This window comes from Myotis davidii, unplaced genomic scaffold (assembly GCF_000327345.1).
Source record: "Myotis davidii unplaced genomic scaffold, ASM32734v1 scaffold120, whole genome shotgun sequence".
In the NCBI taxonomy this organism is placed as follows: Eukaryota; Metazoa; Chordata; class Mammalia; order Chiroptera; family Vespertilionidae; genus Myotis; species Myotis davidii.
In genome coordinates, this window is record NW_006294778.1 from 5,138,964 (window position 1) to 5,157,110 (window position 18,147).

General features: G+C 40.0%; 1 protein-coding gene across 5 annotated transcripts in view; it reads left to right on the forward strand.

Annotated features, from left to right (window-relative positions):
- The first annotated feature begins 8,292 nt into the window (after positions 1-8,292).
- The window catches only part of IGF1 (insulin like growth factor 1), a 69,919-nt gene continuing 60,064 nt past the window's right edge, over positions 8,293-18,147 (forward strand). Inside the window, exons 1-2 of one of the 5 annotated variants that reach the window (XM_006769356.2) lie at positions 8,293-8,678; positions 13,024-13,180. In XM_006769356.2, coding sequence (XP_006769419.1) covers positions 8,616-8,678; positions 13,024-13,180 — 220 coding nt within the window. In that variant the 5' untranslated portion in view covers positions 8,293-8,615. Of the gene's footprint in view, positions 8,679-10,313; positions 10,474-13,023; positions 13,181-18,147 lie in introns of those variants that run through there. The other 4 variants (XM_006769358.2, XM_006769359.2, XM_006769360.2 and 1 more) reach the window with 4 other exon arrangements.

The window sequence follows — 18,147 nt, forward strand, 5'->3', positions numbered from 1 at the left end:
GATGCTTCCTTAACCTTAGGAAGTATAGATGCCAGAGATTGAGTTTGCCCCAGCCTCTAGGACTCCAAGAAGTAGAGCATAAATTGTCATTAAGTGGGACATGTTTAGGCCCTTATGTCTCATCAGAACAAAATTTGTTCAGATCAGAGTGGGATTCTGTAGATCGATGTTTGGCAGTGTACCTTGCTCTACTTCAGAGACCCACCTCTAAACCTCCAGGAAGACTACACCCCAGGGAACCTGACCTTACTGTAACTAGATGAGTCCAAGTGGCTTCCTGTTTGAGGCAGGCTTTGCCTGAGCTTCTGGCTGGGACTCTTGTACCTCCAGCTTCTGGAGAGTAATTGTCTGTTGCTACAGCTTTGGTGGTTTGTTTTGCTTTATTAGAGGCAACCTAGTACAGTGAAAAATCTGTAGGCACTTGTTTTCTTCTCTATGTATTCTGAGAGTATCTTGGGCTGGGAGTGGTAGGGATGAGGACAAGTAAGCATAATCTTTTCACTGCTAGTTTCCCCTAAGATGCTCCAACATGGCTGTAACCAGACTATATCCTAAGAGTTCATCTCTGACTTTTCAGACAGCCTATTTTGGAAATGACTATTACAATTATTCTAAACTCGTATTTAGAATTAATTACTCCTTGATTGAGCACCAATTAAAGTACAGCCTCATACTGTGCAGCGGGGGAAGGAAGGGGCAGCTTATACCACAAAATAATGAAAGAGAGCATCCATCTACTAAAAATGTGTAAATCTTGGAGTGTTGTGTATCAAGACCAACCTGAATTTAAATCCTGACTCTGTTATTTACTATCTGTGGAACATTAGACAAATCATTTAACTTTTTTTTAGCTCAATTTTCTCTTTGTTCCTTTTGAAAATATTTTTGAGAATCTGGTATAGCCTAAGAACTGAATGGGGCATTTTGAAATGAAAGTGGAAGAAGAATATTTCATTGAGGCAAGTGAGAATTAAGCAAGATAATGAAAATAATATGAAATAAAAAATTAAATATAATTGATACTCAACAATGCTATTGGTTATTATCATTATTAATTAACAAATATTAATTGAAAACCTATTAGAAATGAAGCACTATGCTGGGACTAAGGAAATACTGAACAATAAGTTATGAAGAAGCCAGGATGATCATCAGAAAGAGAGGAGGCCTCTGAGGAAGGGGATGTTTTGAATGGCAAGAGAAACTAAGCACAGATGTTTATGTGTATGATTATGTGCATGTGTTTGAGTCGTATGAGTGTAAGTGTGTGTGTGTTATGCACACTTATTCCCCTTGGTGGTAGGAAAATATAAAACACTTGATTTTCTTGTCATCAATGAGCAGCATCTTGCAAATTATTAATGGTATAATCAAGGCAAGTGTCCTGTGACCTTTGTTTGGCAAAGATTAGAGAATAGTAAGTGCAAGAGCCAAAAGCTTAAGAAAAATGTATGGAAGGAAAAATCTGGAAATGTAACCTATTAACTTGAGTTTTCTTTTCTGTAACTGGGTAAAAACTATTATTATTGTACAGTTTTAGTGGGGGAAGACCAGTGAGTGCCCTTTATTAGAACCACTGGTGTGATGGTTAATTATATGTGTCAACCTGGTCAGGCCATACGACCCAGATATTTGATCAAACATTCTAGATGTTTCTGTGAGAGTATTTTTTAGAAAAAAATTAACATTTAAGTCAGTAGACCTTGAGTAAAGCAGATTACTCTCCATAAAATGGATGGGGTTCATCCAATCAGTTGAAGGCTTTAATAGAAAAAGACTGGCCTCCCCAGAAGAAAAGGAATTTTTATCAGCAGACGATTGTTGGACTCAAATTGTAACTTTTCCCTGAGTCTTCAGCCTGCCCTTCAGATTTTGAACTTGCCAAATCTCCTTAATCACATAAGTCAATTCCTTAAAATAAATGGATAAATGATAGATCTGATAGATAGATAATAGATGATGATAGATAGGTAGACAAACATACAGATAGATAGATGATAGATAGAGTATTGACCCAGTTGGTTCTGTTTCTCTGGAGAACCCTGACTAATCCAACTGGGTTTAAATACTTGTTTTGAGCCTTGAAAGAAGCTGAGGCCTTCACCCAGGTGTGAAAAGGAGCAAAGTGTGTTGTAGGTCCATCTGAATGCCTGCAAAGTATGCATGGCACACCTTTAGTCCATGCTCAAGGGTCTGTGCTGGGTGGAGGATGGGGCACAGTCTCCATGGGTGTATGCTTACCAGATAGATCATTAACAAGGGCTTCCCTAGATTCTGTATCTTCTCTTCAACTGATTACTCAAACTTCTGTTTATGCAGGGAACCCTACCAAGAAGTCTGAAATGTTCCCAACAGCTACTTTTAAGTAAAGAATTGAAGCTTCCTGGCCAGCATGGCTCAGTAGTTGAGTGTTGACCTATGAATTGGGAGGTCACAGTTCGATTCCCAGTCAGGGCACATGCCTGGGTTGTGGGTTGGATCTCCAGTGTGGGACATGCAGGAGACAGCTGATCAATGATTCTCTTTCATCATTGAAGTTTCTCTCTCTCTCTCTCCCTCTCTCTCTCTCTCTCTCTCTCCCTTTATCTCTGAAATCAATAAAAATAAAAGCATCATCCAGATGTTCAGCTTGATTGAAGCTGACAGTAAGTAAATCCAGTACTTGCTGTTTACCCATTAAAAAAAGAAAAGAATTGAAGTTCGAGTTCCTGTGCCCCACTTTCAAAGAGCACAGGGAAAGCTCCTTAAGTGACCCACATGAAGAGTGAAGTGTCTAATGAACCAGGTTTTCTAGGAAGTTCAGAGTTCCCCAGAAATAAGAGCTTTTTGCCTCAACCCTCACAGTGGAAAAATCCTTATCAAGAGTTATCATTTTTTCCCATTAAAACCTACTTACCAAGGCATAAAGACTATAATTAAATCTTTCAAAAATGGAACCTCTGGCAAGAGAACTGGGTGATCAATCTACACCACAGTTCTTCTTACCCAGGACTGCTCAGATTGACCTAGGTTATAATGTGACTGAGTCTCTTGTTGCGTATTTACCTTGAGGCACTATGCCATTCCCAGAGTTAATCGCAGATTTAGTTACATACGAAGCTTTGTATACAGGGAATCATGAGGGAGTTAAGACTGGCTTCCAGCCTTGCAGCTATGTAAACTCTACTGATGGGAAGAGGAGGATAAAGGGCTTCCACAGTGCAGGGGTCTGAGAGCATGAATACAGCCTCAGCTCCCAGATCACCCCAACCCTGAGCACCTTCTTATTCCTAAATAACTTTGTCCATGCTGTTCCCTCTGCCTGGAATAGCTTTTACTATTCTTGTCTATCTTGGAAGTAAGCTGATACCTCTATACTTAACTCAAATGTTATTCACTCTACCAAGCCTTTTTCAACATCTCCCAACTCTGAAAGGTTGGTATGAAAAATGTGTGAGCCTACAGGGTCTCTGAATTATCAAGAAATACAATTAATTTGTTTATGTGGTGGCATTTTTTTATGTCCAGGGTCTTTGTTCCCTGATTTCTCATTGTGGTATTTTGTCCCCTAATGCATGACATGTTATGCTGCAGTAATTCCAAACACCAGACATTCAAACACCAATTGTACACAGTTCATCGTAACTGTCTGCCACTTGTAATATTATTTATTTACTTTAAAGTATTTTTCTTAAATTTTTAAGAATTGGATACATATATTTTCAAAACTGTAAAGTGTTTATTTCAAAACAGCATCACTTGCCCTAAGTAAAATGAATTCTTAAAACAAAAAACAGTACTGTTAAATTCTGCATAAAACTACTGCCTGTTAAGCCTTTGGGCTTAAGGTGTCTTTGTTTGTTTGGTTGGCTAATCGGTTTGCTATTGTTCAAAAAGGAAGATAAGCAAGTGTTAGGCACGGAACCTAGGCTACTACCAAACTGAGAATTTCTTCTTGGTAAATTCAGGATAGAAAGATCTTTAAAAATGGAACCACTTCCACACATATGTGGTTCTTAGATGGCGTGTCTTTGACTATTAAAGTTTTAGCGCACATGTTGAATACTGATGTGGTAGAACATGCTGAACAGATGAACAGACAGGGAGACTGGATTTAGGATCCATACGTGAGCACCTACATTTGTTTCATTTTAAATAAGTCCCTTTTCTGTCTACCCTTGCTGCCCACTCCCTCACTTTTCTTATTTTTCTTTGTTCCTTTTTAGGAATTGGTCGTTTCACACTCAGAGAGTTTCTTCTTTATGTTAAACATTTTACCTTTATCATCATCAATTTTCCAGACTCTCGTTCAATCAACACAGTATTTTGAGCCCATACCAGGAGTTAAACGTGGGGTATCCTGCTGTGAATAGCACATCTGTGTCCTCACGAAGTTGATGATCTTTCTTTCTCCCCTTAGCACTTTCCCCCCCTTTAAAACATAGATTATTTTATTTTAAAAGGATTCATAAAACTAAAGATCAGTGCAATTTAAAATATATTTTAATCCAGAGCTTTTCAAAACGCCCACTCTCTCCAAAAGGCGATGTCAATGGTTAAGATTACGGTGGCAGTTTCCTCTCAGCCCACTAGAGGGCGTACACATTTATTTTTTTATTTTTTTATTTTTTTATTATTCCAAAAGAAAGCGCTTGGTGGGTACAGCCCTTAAAGTTCGGAGGTGAAGTGTCCTTTCCTCATTTTCTATTCAACTTGGGACAATTGTGGTGAATCCTCTGATTCTCTCACTCCACCAAGCCATCCTCACCCCATGCAGTGACTCCTTGTCTGCCTTTCCGAAGAATTAATTCCTTTGCTGCCCCCAAACCACAGCAGTTTTGCTTCTGACTGCTTTCAGCATTTGCCCTTTTGATATTTTAGAAGAAATAAGATCCAAGTTTGATGTTGAAAAGAACACACTGATTTCTTTAGTGAGAGGAATGCTTCTCCCTGTTACGGTTTTCCCTAGCTGTGGGGATAATGCTCCTGTAAGGGTTTTAAGCAACTCCTTTGCGCTACATAAGATCTTTCTGAGCAATAACAGAGCCCCTTCTGAGCAGATCTTTGGAGCTGACATTAGTCCCCTTGTTCGGCAGCATGTCATATTTTTGAGATCCGGCCTTTTCCTCTGAGTTTTACATTCTGAATTGACAAGCTCTTGATCTCAGACTTTGGAGAATACACTCCCAGACCAACCCTCCCCCACAAACCATGATCCAGGACACACGTCCAATAGTTTCCCCAAGTTCTTTGCCTGGTGGGTGGCCCTAGAACCTTAGACCTCACCCTTTATTTGGTTCCAAAGTCCTCCTACCTCCAAATATCTATTCTGAGCTTTTCTTGGGAGTCAGCAAAAACATTTAATAAAATAAATTGTAAATATGCCCTATTGCACATGGATATGAAATTACCTTTTAGATCAGCTCCTCTGCAGTTGGCATGGGGAAGGCTGGCCACATGGCTCGAGCAGTAAGAGTGGGGACTGGGCCTTGCTCACCCCTTTTCTGTGACTTTCACTCAGCCTGTGCTTTAAGGGGATGAACAACTTTATATTTTTAAAGGAAGGTATCAGAAATCTTCTGAGGCAGCAGCTTACTGCAAATATGCTACTCAAGAAGTAGGCTTTAGGGTAGAGCATGTATACCCACTAGGCATTATACACCCAAAAGGTGAAACTCTGAATCTGAATTTTCAGGAGTGTATGTTCTCATGATGAGCACATCTGTGCAGTTAGCTATTTTGTTGGCACACAATTCCCATAGCTGCCAGGTTGTCCCAGGCAGGAGACTACACAGTCCTTCAGTCATTTTAGAATGAGCCCATATGTTCTCTCCAGTAAGACTCCATGACCTGAACTTGTCCTGGAGATTAGATTTACTACCACCTCAAACTCTCTAGTAATAGGTGCATTCATTTGCTCAGACCTTAAAAAGTAATCATGTGGCATATTTATTGCCCTTTCATTTTCATGTTGACTCTGGAATTAGCAGAGAATATGGCCATTTCTCTAGGAAATTACTGCCCTGTTCTTAGGTTGGCTCATCCTACCCAGACATATAGACCATTCCCCACATTGAAATATGCAATAATCACTTCAGGAAATTGCTTTCCCTATTGGAAACTGGGAGCTCACATTGGAGTGTTTCCACAGCACAGCTGATGATAATTACGACTCACTGAAATTTCAGTTTTCTTTGTGACACAAAAACTGGGACATAAATTAAAACTCAATTATCCTTTAAGGGTAATTGGGGTTATGAAACCAAGATACTGTGAGTCAGTATGTCGATATCACAGGAGCGCAGAGTCTGATGGAATGGTATGTGTCCTGTCTCCTGAAGCAGCCTTTCACAGGCCATGGTTGTCCAGGGCACACCAGAGGGTATACCAGACAGGGTTCCAGCTTTGGAAAGATGCAGTGAGCCCCTAGGGCATCCTGGGGCAATTAAAATATGCTAAAGGTGCAATGGGAAAGTCCTGGCCTGCACCTGGTGATGGAGCAAGGCGCTCAGAGACAAGACTCCAGCCAGTACCTGACACTGTGCAGGTGGAATGGCAGTTCTTTCTACCTGGAAGATAGGTGCAGCTCTTTGGTTATACGATTTCATCATCAGAGTCTATGAGAGGAGGACAGGCTTTGTTTTTCCCAAAGAGGGTGATCTGCAAAAGCTGAAGGAAAAAAGAGACCTTAGGTACATCAAGTCATAAATTAAATGCATGAAGAGGATATCATTAAAGGAAGCCTTGAATTTTTCTTAAAGTACAAGAATTGCCCACACACCTGGCCATCTCTTGATGATGCTTATTTGTATTCTCTTCAGGTCAAATCGTATCCACTAAATCTTCCCAACCTTGTACCCAAAGCCTCTCATGATCCATCCTTCTCCCCATTCTGGATTTTCAACTGGGTTTCACTTCCCTGTCTTTCCAGAGAATCTGTTCCTCCCCAACCATGTGCACTGTTCATATTTTTAAAAGAGAAGATACCTACCACATGACAGTGATGATTTCCTCTTTGTCTCTGCCACTCAGCTGAGAGCCCTATGGTTCCATGACCATGGTGCATGTAGTTGGGCACATAGTAGGCACTCACTATATGAGGCTGGCTTTGCGCACCATTCAGACAGCATTAAATTCTAATAATTTCTAAATTTTCTTCCTGGAAGGTGAACCTTGCTGCGAATTTTTAACTACACAGAAGAATGATCAAACTGAACCCCCTTCTGAAACCAGCCAATTTTTCCGTTGAAGGCACTGACGCTTGCAATCAACTTTCTATCCACAGGACAACATAAAGTTCCAGACTACGGCTTCCAGCATACCTCTGTTTTCAGTGGGCGCATCAGTATCATCGTGGTCCCTGACAGTCATGAGAGGGGACTGCAGGGTCCAGGTTATTTCCACCGTCCCTGGGCAGCCATGCCTGGCTAGACATGCAGGGAAACTGGTATGTCTTATCTGGACTTTCGCAACCTTGTTTCATAATCTACTTTCTTATCTACAACCTCACAAAACCAAAGAGAAATCGGTACAAACTATATTGACGAGCAATCAGAACTTGATTCTCAATGGCAAAGGCAAGGGTTCATTATAAATAGCAAAACAGCTGGCTTGGGCCATGTTGCCAGCCACTTATCCAGTGGAGGGATTTGAATGACATCATAACCCTTGAGAGGGCATTGCTAGCCAGCTGGTGTTATTTAGAACACACAAACACTGGAGAAAGAAAAGAGAGAGAGAGAGAGAGTTATGCAGAAAAATATGAACAATGGGAAAATAGCTTTTCCTTTCCCCTGGTAAAAGATTTTATTTTTTCAGTTGGCTTTACAGCTCAGCAAAGTCTTTGCCCTGTCGCGGGCAAAAAGCATGAGCCGGTGTCTTCCTAAAGGGAGCCAATTGCGACGCTGCCTGCCCCTTTTCTAGGTTCTGGGAAATGAGATCATTTTTCTGGCTTGGCAAGTAGGACAAGGGGTCACCCCAGTGCTGTCTTCCAACTGAGTTTACCTTAGTCATTTCAGGGTTAAAATCGTAGGTTTGCTTGGGGTGTCTTTGCTTCACTCTTTTATTTTGCGTTTGCTAGAATGTAAAATTGCTTGCCCACCCACCACATACCCCCCTTTAATACTGATAAGGTGTATTAACAGATGTGTGTCATCATGCCCAGGAGAAAGTTAATCAGAGAACAGATCCTCATCTCCTATAGTAGCATCAATATTTTTAATATCTGCTCACCCTGTCACTAACACACCTTCTTTTAAGAGAAAAAAAATGCTTCTGTGCTCTAGTTTTAAAATGCAAAGGTATGATGTTATTTGTCACCATGCCCAAAAAAGTCCTTACTCGATAACTTTGCCAGAAGAGGGAGAGAGAGAGAAGGCAAATGTTCCCCCAGCTGTTTCCTGTCTACAGTGTCTGTGTTTTGTAGATAAATGTGAGGATTTTCTCTAAATCCCTCTTCTGTTTGCTAAACCTCACTGTCACTGCTAAATTCAGAGCAGATAGAGCCTGCGCAATGGAATAAAGTCCTCAAAATTGAAATGTGACATTGCTCTCAACATCTCCCATCTCTCTGGATTTCTTCTTGCCTCATTATTCCTGCTAACCAATTCATTTCCAGACTTTGCACTTCACAAGCAATGGGAAAAGTCAGCAGTCTTCCAACCCAATTATTTAAGTGCTGCTTTTGTGATTCCTTGAAGGTAAATATTTCTTACTCTTTGAAATCATTGGGGGATTTGCTTTTATTTGTGTACTGCCTGCTTCTTCCTAGAAATGTTATTCACTTTAGAATTTTCATTGCTTCGGAACTAGGAGTTATTTATAAATTGCTGAATGTGCAATACTGTGGGATTTGAAAAGACAGCTCCGGGAGATAGATGCCTTTACACAGAGATATGTATGAGTAGAAACGATTGCAAGGTACTTATGCTAAATCCTCCACTTCGCCGGGGTTCAGTGGTGTCTTTAGAAAAGAGTCCTTTAAATCCTGTCTATGGTTAAGGGCTATCGAGAGTGGATATGAACTTGGGAATTTTTTTTTTTGCAGGTGCAGATGTTTAATTTTAAGAAATTGTTCTTACGTATGTATGAAAGTGTGTGTGTGTGTGTGTGTGTGTGTGTGTGTGTGTGTGTAACTTGTCAGGACTTTTATTATAAGGCATGCCACATGCAGAGAATTACATTTTAGATGATATTAAATCTTTTAAATATGATCTTTGGAGCTAAGGTCCCGGAACTCTCTGCACTTCTGCCCAGAAAGTCCAAGTTAGAGAGGAGTTTAATTTGCTCTTGAAAAAGAACTTGACAACTCTTGCTGAACTTGCATATTCATATAATTTAAACAAATGCATACTGTATATGGGAAGCAGAAACTTTCTAGTAACTGTTTGTCCAAGTTTTGTGGTTTAAAGAGGACTTTCTCAGTTGAAGTTTGGGCTTGGGGGGTTGTGTTGTAAAACTCTGACTTTACACTCGGTGCTGCAAAGTCTCTTTAGGTCAATTTGGGTGCCACTGTCCGTGCCGCGACTTCTCATTTCCAATCACTGGCCCCAGTTCAAATTTCCATTCTCAGCAAAATTATATCCTTCAAGGCATGTGTTTTTCCAATTTGCAAGCACTTTTAAGCTGCTGTCACTGGTTCCCGATGAAATTGCCTGAGGTCTCAATTCATAAAATGTCCCTGCTCCTGGTACTGCATTCATTTGCTGCTTCCAAATACTCCACTGCCGGGACTTTTCTGAGTAAGTGGCTTAGGAGTTAAGGATCCATCCTTGTCTGGGCACCTGATTCTGCTGCCCTTGAGATGCCAAGACACAGGCTGGCTACTTTGCTTTTAAAAGAAATCAAGTCAACATACATATATGCTATGTGGTCTGACAGGTGGGGGATTTGTCTCCCTACAAGAAGCCATTGAGTGTTATGTCTGCCTTAATTACAAGTTTGGAAAACTGTCTCCAAATGAACTTTCTATGCTGTGTATGCTGAACTTTTCAAAAGCAGAGCTAGCAATAAGTTGTTCCTTTTTCCTCCATTTGGGGCAGGAAGTGGTTTGAGGGAGGTGAGTGGTCTTTCAGATGTCATTCATGGAGTAAAGATGTCCTATCTGGAGGCAGAACTCACAAGGTGATGGATTGTACTCTGAGTCTCAAGACATTTTCCAAGTGTTTGAGTCAGAGGGGAGATAGTAAGGGAGAGGGCTGGAGCCTGGGTCACTGTCTGGGGTACAATGGAAATTGGTATCTTGATTGAAGGGAAAAGATTGACTCAAATCCAAGCTGTATAATTTGTTCATTGTTTGAATGGACAAAAGGCAGTTTACCCAGACTCATAGCATACCTGCTTGGGTGTCCAAATGTAACTAGATGCTTTCACAAACCCCACCCACAAAGCAGCACATGTTTTTAAGTCCTCAGTTTTCTATTCACATCAGCCTCATAATACTCAACCTGACCTGCTGTAAAAGATCTGGAACAAACAAAAATGGTTACACCTACAGTGAGTATTTTCTTATGACTATTGCCCTCAAATTCTGCTAGGCATTTTCATTGTAGCCCAGACATCTGGAATTAATTGATATTCCATTGATTTAAGATAAAAAGAAAAGTCTTTTAAATTTTGGATTTGTGGGGGATTTTTGAGAGAGAGTGTTCTGTTATTTTTTCTTCCTCTTTTTTCTCTTCTCTTTCTGGTTCTTCCTTTCTTTCTATCATATTTTTCCTTTCTCTCCATTTCTTTTGTGTTTGGCAAAACAAAAGGCCAAGGGAATGATGAACATATGGGGCCACTTGTTTCAAACTTTTAATTCCTAAACAAGTTCATTATTGTTTTCTGTTTGGGGGCACATAATGTGATAAATTCTTTGGTTCTTCGTGGGTGTGCTGAACTGTTTTTGTGAACTAAAAGAACATGCATTAAGGTTCTATCTTATCCTAGAACTGTAAGTGCTGACATTTATCTGACAATATAATTAAGCAAAAGAGAAAAAGCTGTAAAAAAAATCTTAAATTCTTAAATGCTAGAGATTTATATGTATTGCTGGGCTTAAATGTGTTATACCAGAAATAACTATTTAAAATATAGTTTTGACATCTACTGATGTTATCAGTTCACTAAGGCTGTAAGCTGAGTACCTTTTCCCCTGAATTACATGACAACTGAAGAACTCAAAGGCATCTATAATTGCAAGTGCTTGGCTTTGAGCATTACTATGGAGAAATAAGGTTGATAGCATAAGGATACATCCTAGAACTGACCCATTGCCAGAGTGTGGGTATATTCTGTAAGATCAATTACAAGTAACTTTTTTGAAAGGGCAATGAAGTACAGTTGAGTTGGTTTTGTTGAGGTTTCCACTGGAAATATTGAAGGGGAAAAGCCCCACTAATTATTTTATAACTAAGGAAAATGAGGATTGGTTGATGATTTGTTTCTAGCAGTCTCAGTGGTTTGGGCTTCATGTGTGTGGAGGGTTTCCATAAGACTCCAGTAGAGTCCTATTGAGAAAATGGAAGAAATGCTGAATTGTGCTTTTACCTCCTTTTCTATTTTATGCCCATTACTTATGATGATTTGCAAATAGAAGGTGTTTTTTATAGTCAACTGTTTAACAAGAGTCCAAGGTTCTCCCCACCCCCAATTTCTGAGCTGAAGGTCTGGCTACCAACATGGAAATCTTAATTAAAAGGATGGGGCACACTTTGCTACTGATGTGGAAGCATTGAATGGAGAGTGCATGGAGAGCAAGGAGCATGGCACAAAATCAATGACTTGAGTCTGTTGCTCCAAAAGTGATAGGGTTGAATGGACCTGCCACTACTAGGAGGTTCCAAAGAGGCTCTTTTTATCCTAATAGCTTCCAGTCTAACGCCATGACCTTTAATAGGGTCCTTCACTTAACCTATTCTGATGACTCTTCCAGTGCTGTTGAAAGTAGATGCATCTAAGAACGGGGAAGCTGCTCGCTTTGGGAGCCTTCCTGGAAGAAACCAGAGCTTTGTGCCACAAGTAGTAATATGGAAACACTTAATGATCACCTTAGCCTTGTTTCTTCTACTGAGAGTGAGGATGGAGCTGTGAGCCACAGGAATTCTGCCTCTGGCAGGGCTGCCACTTGGCTGTCTGTCACTGCGAAGTGAAGCCAACCAGGGGTCCCTCAGTATATTTTGCTATAAAATTTATCTAGTGTCATGTAAGTCCCTCCAAGAGGTGAAGTCAGAATTCCTGGGACTTAAAAAAAAAAAAAGCTTTTGTAGGTTTTGAGCTTGGTGCCCTGTTCATGGAAAGCATTCTCTACACATTCTCTACATGTGTTGATGTGATATTGAGCTTGACACAAAGGGCTTTAGAATGCAGAAAGAGTAGGGTCTACTTAGCAAGAGCTAATTTCATTCCTAAATCCTCACATTTTTTCTTGTTTCTGTTTTTTATATTCCCACTTGTGGTTGTGTTAACTTCTGTAGTTAAGATATCCCCCAGGTAAGAAATCAATCTCTCTCTCTCTCTCTCTCTCTCTCTCTCTCTCTCTCTTAAGTGAAAAAAAGAAAAACTCTATAATGATATATAGTATTTTTATAAGCCACAGTAAGTTCTTTTTAATCAGTAGCTAGGGAAGGATGTTCTGGTTAATTTAATATTCTGGTCAATAATGAATGCATATGCTATCTGTGGATGGCCCGTCTTTAAAGAATGTAAATTAATAAAACATATTTGAATAGCACCAAATCTGGACTGAGCACAATTTAACTTTTGATAATTCAAAAGGTTTAGGAACCCATAAAGAAGGGGTCCTTGGAGGACTTCGCCAAGGTTTCCTAGTAGCAAGGGGATTACACACAGGTCATTTGGTGTCCAGATGTGCTCAGCTCAGGCCACCCTGCAGTCTCTCGTGCACGCTGTTGCCCTTCTGTGCAGGGTGGTTCTGATTCATGATAGTGATGGAATGTGTGTGTGTGGGGGGGGGAGGGGGTCAGTGCACCTGTGGCCGACCCCCAATCCTCTTGCAAGGACCCAGGAGGAAACATGACCTTCCTTCTGTTTCCTCGGCAGGTAAAGGTGCACATCATGTCATCCTCCCATCTCTTCTACCTGGCCCTGTGCTTGCTCACCTTCACCAGCTCCGTCACAGCTGGACCGGAGACACTCTGTGGGTCTGAGCTGGTGTACGCTCTTCAGTTCGTGTGTGGAGACAGGGGCTTTTATTTCAGTAAGTAGCCCTCCCTCTCACAGCTCTGTGGATTTACAACCACAGAGAGTGTGTGAAGAACTGAATGACTGCCCGTGGCTGGCAGCCACCCTCAGCCTACGATTCCTCACCTTAAAGTAAGCCTAGTGTTTCAGTGGGGCTGTGGCAGGTTTTGTAGATTTCAAATGGATTTTTCCTCCTTAGCAGTTTGTCTTTTAACTATTTCCTGATGGGCACTCAGGCAACTATTATGTTTTTCCCTCACCATTCCCATTCCCTTCAGTGAAGGGACGGGACAGAATGACCCTCGGGGATTGAGGTTTTTGTTCTCTAAACCTTTGTGTGCACCTATAAGCATATGGAAACATGTAGACCTGTTTGAAGTGCCAAGTAATTTGGAGTAAAATAATAAGGTGGACTTGGAAAAAAATTAAGAGGGCACATCTCATGTCTCCATGCTACCTGAAATCTCCAGGAACAGATAGAAGTTGAACTTCCCTGAAAGGCATGTTTGCAAATACACAGGCTCTTTTAAATGCAAACAGAAATGCCAGGTTCATTTGCCCTCTACACAAATTGACCTTGAGTTTTTGTTTATTGCCTTCCTTTGGCACAGCCTTTTTCTGCGGCTCTCCAGTGATATCACCATCTGGAAAGGGGTTTCTGACAAGTGTGGGGTTACTTATTCCACACGGAGGTCTCAGGTGATTAAAAAGTCGACAGTCAATGAAAAGTAGACGGCCAAGTCAACGCTTGCAAATAATAAGCACAAACAAAAGTCGGTGCTGCCTGAGGGAACTCATCACTAAAAGAATCTATGCCAGAAGCTTGTACATTACAGTACAGTGAAACCTAATGCCAGATGTTCATTCTGTATAATTTTTTTTGTGGAATTTTGGAGAGTTCCAGAAAACTGACGCTCAGGTCCTCGGTGAGCATGAATCATTCTTAGAGCTTCATATCACTCAAGTGTAGACAGCTTTCCTCAGTCACCCACTAAGTTTTGAATAGCTCCTGGGTTGACTCACACATTTCAAGTCTTTCTCATCTTCTTCCCAGGGAAGGTGGTGGGTGTGGGGAAGGGGCGTAGGAGGGGCGCTGGGACAGGGGTCCATGTATAGGTTTCTGGGGTGGGTGGGTGGAGGGATGGGAAGGAAGAGTCTGAAAGGAGGACTGATGATCTGTACACATTGTGGATTTGGCAACAAATAGAATTTAAACAACTAGTGACAGAGGATGAGATGTGCTTTCTACTGTTTGAATGGGCAAAATCCCACTCTGTTTCCAGCCAATACTTTAATTGAGCTAATTCATCTATTTCTCTGGCAATAACGTGATTCTGTCCAGCTCTTGGTTGCAGTGCAGATGAATGAGTTCACCAGGTGGGTTCTTATCAAGCAGCGGACTTGTTTTACAAAAGGCAAATGTGTCGCATCAACTTCCCTCAGCAAAAGGTTGTCATTGATCATTACGGTGCTGCTACTGGTCCACATTAAAAATGAATAAGTAGTCCTCACTCATTATGCCTAAGAGGATTTCTCTTGCCTTGATAATCCATTTGTGTAGTTTCCTTTGATCCAGTTCACCAGGTGATTACCAAGCCCACAAGTGTTTTCTGTTATGTGCCAGATTCAAGTGTCCTGTCCAACATGATATGCTCCAGGATTTCATGCACAGTGCATGGAAACTGGATCCTCCAATGACGATGATGGTAAAATGAGAATGGAAAGAATGATTTCATCCCAAGTAACCCCATGGTACATATATATGTTCACACTGACACTTAAGAGTATTGGACAACTATGATGGAAACCAACTTCAAGGCACTGAAAGGATTCTTTTATTATTACTACAATAATCCAATTTAAGCAAGTGCTTTGAAATTGAAAAGGGCACAATAATCTATGGCAACTCTTGATGTTTAGAGTATGACTTTGAAAAGGAAGGTGTTTTATAAATTGTGTATTATTATCGTCAGCGTTGTCATTGAGAGTCTATGTTTCGTAAGTTCTGTTTTATACAATTCTGTGGCTTATGTAAATCCTTTCCCTGATGTCAACCCTCATGCACAAAAGTATTCTTATTAACTTTCTACTCAACTGGATAATCCTGTTTGCCCAAGAGAAGTTAGCCCATTTAAATCCTTTAACTCAAAACATTGATGGGACATCTGCTCTGTGTAAGACCCTATACCAGTCATCAATGAGACATAGAAACAAATGAGAGAGATTGACTTTGCCTTCAAAGAATTCACAGTCTAGTCACTAGTTGGGAGGTTAAAAAATGCACAAGTGTCATAAGAGAAAAATAACAGTGGGAGATTAGATTAGAATCATTTATACTTTTCCTGAATATGTTGTCCCATTTTTGAATTCACCTAACCAGGATTTACCCTCTCAATGGGCTCCTTGATGTGAAATGCTATATTTATTTACCATTAAATCCCAGTACCTCACTCAATGCCTGGCTACTATAGTAGTCGCTCATCTTTGTTGAACTGATAGGATTGAATTGAGTTGAATTGAATCCAGTTGAATAAAATGGAATTACTTGTTTGACATCTTAGTCTTCAACACCATCAAGAATTAGGTTTATCAAGTACTTTGGACAATTCTCACCTCATATTTATGCAGCTATTTGATAAAACTGTTACTTTTTTAAAAAATGACTGCAATATATACTAACAAACTTATGGCTGCATTCTAGTTATCCCCCAAGCTACAACGATGGTCTATTTTGTGTCTGAGCCAATTATTCTTACAGGCATTAACTGTTGTCAACAAATTTTATTTAGTTTCCTGTTTGTTCCCTGAGATTTACTATGTGTGGAGAAGTCAGCTGTAAGTATTTACAGTCTTTGAAATCTTATTAGAACAAAGCAGTCTTTTCCACCTCCATCCCCTGTAAATTGACTCTTACTATTTTTTTACCCTTATTTTCAAAGTTTTATTGTGGCTTCGCCTTGTACCTTAAGCTGCTTGAAGACCCATTTTGAAAGTATGATTTTTTTTTAGTAGTGGAAGGAAGTTTTTTATCTTAGTTTGAAATTCAAACATCTGGAAGAAAACTGCCTCCATATCTATCTTTTTTGTTGGGCCAGAATGTTTAACAAGGAAAGATTTTTTTAACCTTATTAGAAACTCAACTGAATAAAATTTTGTCATGCTAATTTTGTATAGATTGACCCAGTGTTATGAATGAGCTCATATTTCTCTACAAGCCCCAGTCCCACTAGAGCACTGTGGAAAACAACTATCTAGATTATCTTTTTTGTAAGCATCTTCCCAGCTAAATGAAACACTTCCTCTATAATTAATGCAGCTTCCCCAGACATTTTCTGAAATGAAAGTTCCAATGAAGAGCTAATTACTGATTCTTCCCTATGCATCAGAGTAAGAGAGCGTATCAGCCAATCTTGTGTGCTCATAGTCCTATGAGAAAAATGGTGGCTTAATAGAGGTGGCACACTGAAAAACAGCTAGCTGTTATCTTACCAGATTGATGGAGCTTTCACAGAGGGTGGTTTGTTAGAACCTCATTTTGTGTGGAACTGCAAGAGGAAAAGAGCTTCCAGTGAAATAGGAAACATTAAGTTTACTATAGACATAATTTTTGAGAGCCATTAACCATTTTAACATGTTCTTCAAGGGCTTGTGGAATTTCTCTCCTTGGAGAGAATTAAAAAATATTGATGGACAACCAACCATCTTGGATGGTTTCAATTAACAGCAGCTAAAAGAAAGTGAGTTTCTGGGGTCCTTTTTAGTTTTAGTAGTCTATAAACAATCCCTTAAATAAATTGTATATGCTTTACCTCGGCAGTCTGGAAAAAAACAGAGAAGTAAATCAATTAGAAAAGAAAGTTGGTTACCCTTTCAGATCTTCCAGATTTATAGCTTTTATAAAACGTACTTCCAATGCATAGTTATTAAAAACAGATTTGAATAAACAAATGGCATTCTTTGTGTGTTAAAACATACTGCTTATATAGAGTTCATATGAAACTTTGCCATGAATTTCATTGTTATTGATTGAAACAACCTTCCTCCATCTAGGTTATTATTATTAACTCAAGTTTCTTTCATGTGAAATATTGTGCTCAGAAAACTGCTCCCAGACCTGTCACTCATTAGTTGTAAGACCTTGGCAAACACTTAAACTTCTTGGGTTGAAATGTCCTTGTCTATAAAACAAGGAGATTTTGTTAAAGTAAATGACCTCTTCCAACTTTAACAGACTCATAGTCTAGGTTGTAATTAACAAAGATTTGGCACTACTCAAGAAAGGTGGGCCTTGGGTTTAAGTAGTGACCAAAGAATCTTTTATCTCCTTTATCTTCTTTACATTCTGTCTGTTCCCTAAGAGAAGATTACACCCACTTAAAGAAAAAAGAACCACATTCTTTTTTGTTTGTTTGTTTAAGTTGGTCTTCAACCCCTCAGAGAATATACACAGCTCATCTGGTCAAAGGAGCACATACCTCATGAAAGTAGATTGCCATTTTCCGTTGCTGGGAAAGACCAACAGACAGATCTTATCTACATTTTTCTCACTCTCTTGGACATGATGGGGACAAGTGAGGTCAGATTTTAGCTGCCCTTTATTAAATTAGAAGGAGAAAATAAGAATCTGTAGCCTTCTAAACCTTGACCACAAGTTTTCCCCCAGCCTATTGATGCTGCCTTCCAATTAAAGCAGAGATGGTACAATTTGGGTCATTCAAAGATATAGTCACCCAATTTACTTAGCATTGCTTGAGTAGGGCTGGATTTATGCTGCGCCTTGGCATTTTTTGGCTTGGTACCTCTCAGACCACTAGCCATGCATTTGTATGAAAGCTGGTCAAAGTTAGTCCAGTCATTGGCTATAAAAAAAACCCCTCTTCTCTTTGAAACTGGTTGGCATATGTAGGGTTTGATCTTAATGCCCTGACCTCATCATTAGTGCCACTAAGCTAATAAGCCACAGATATTCTTAAAGAAAAACAC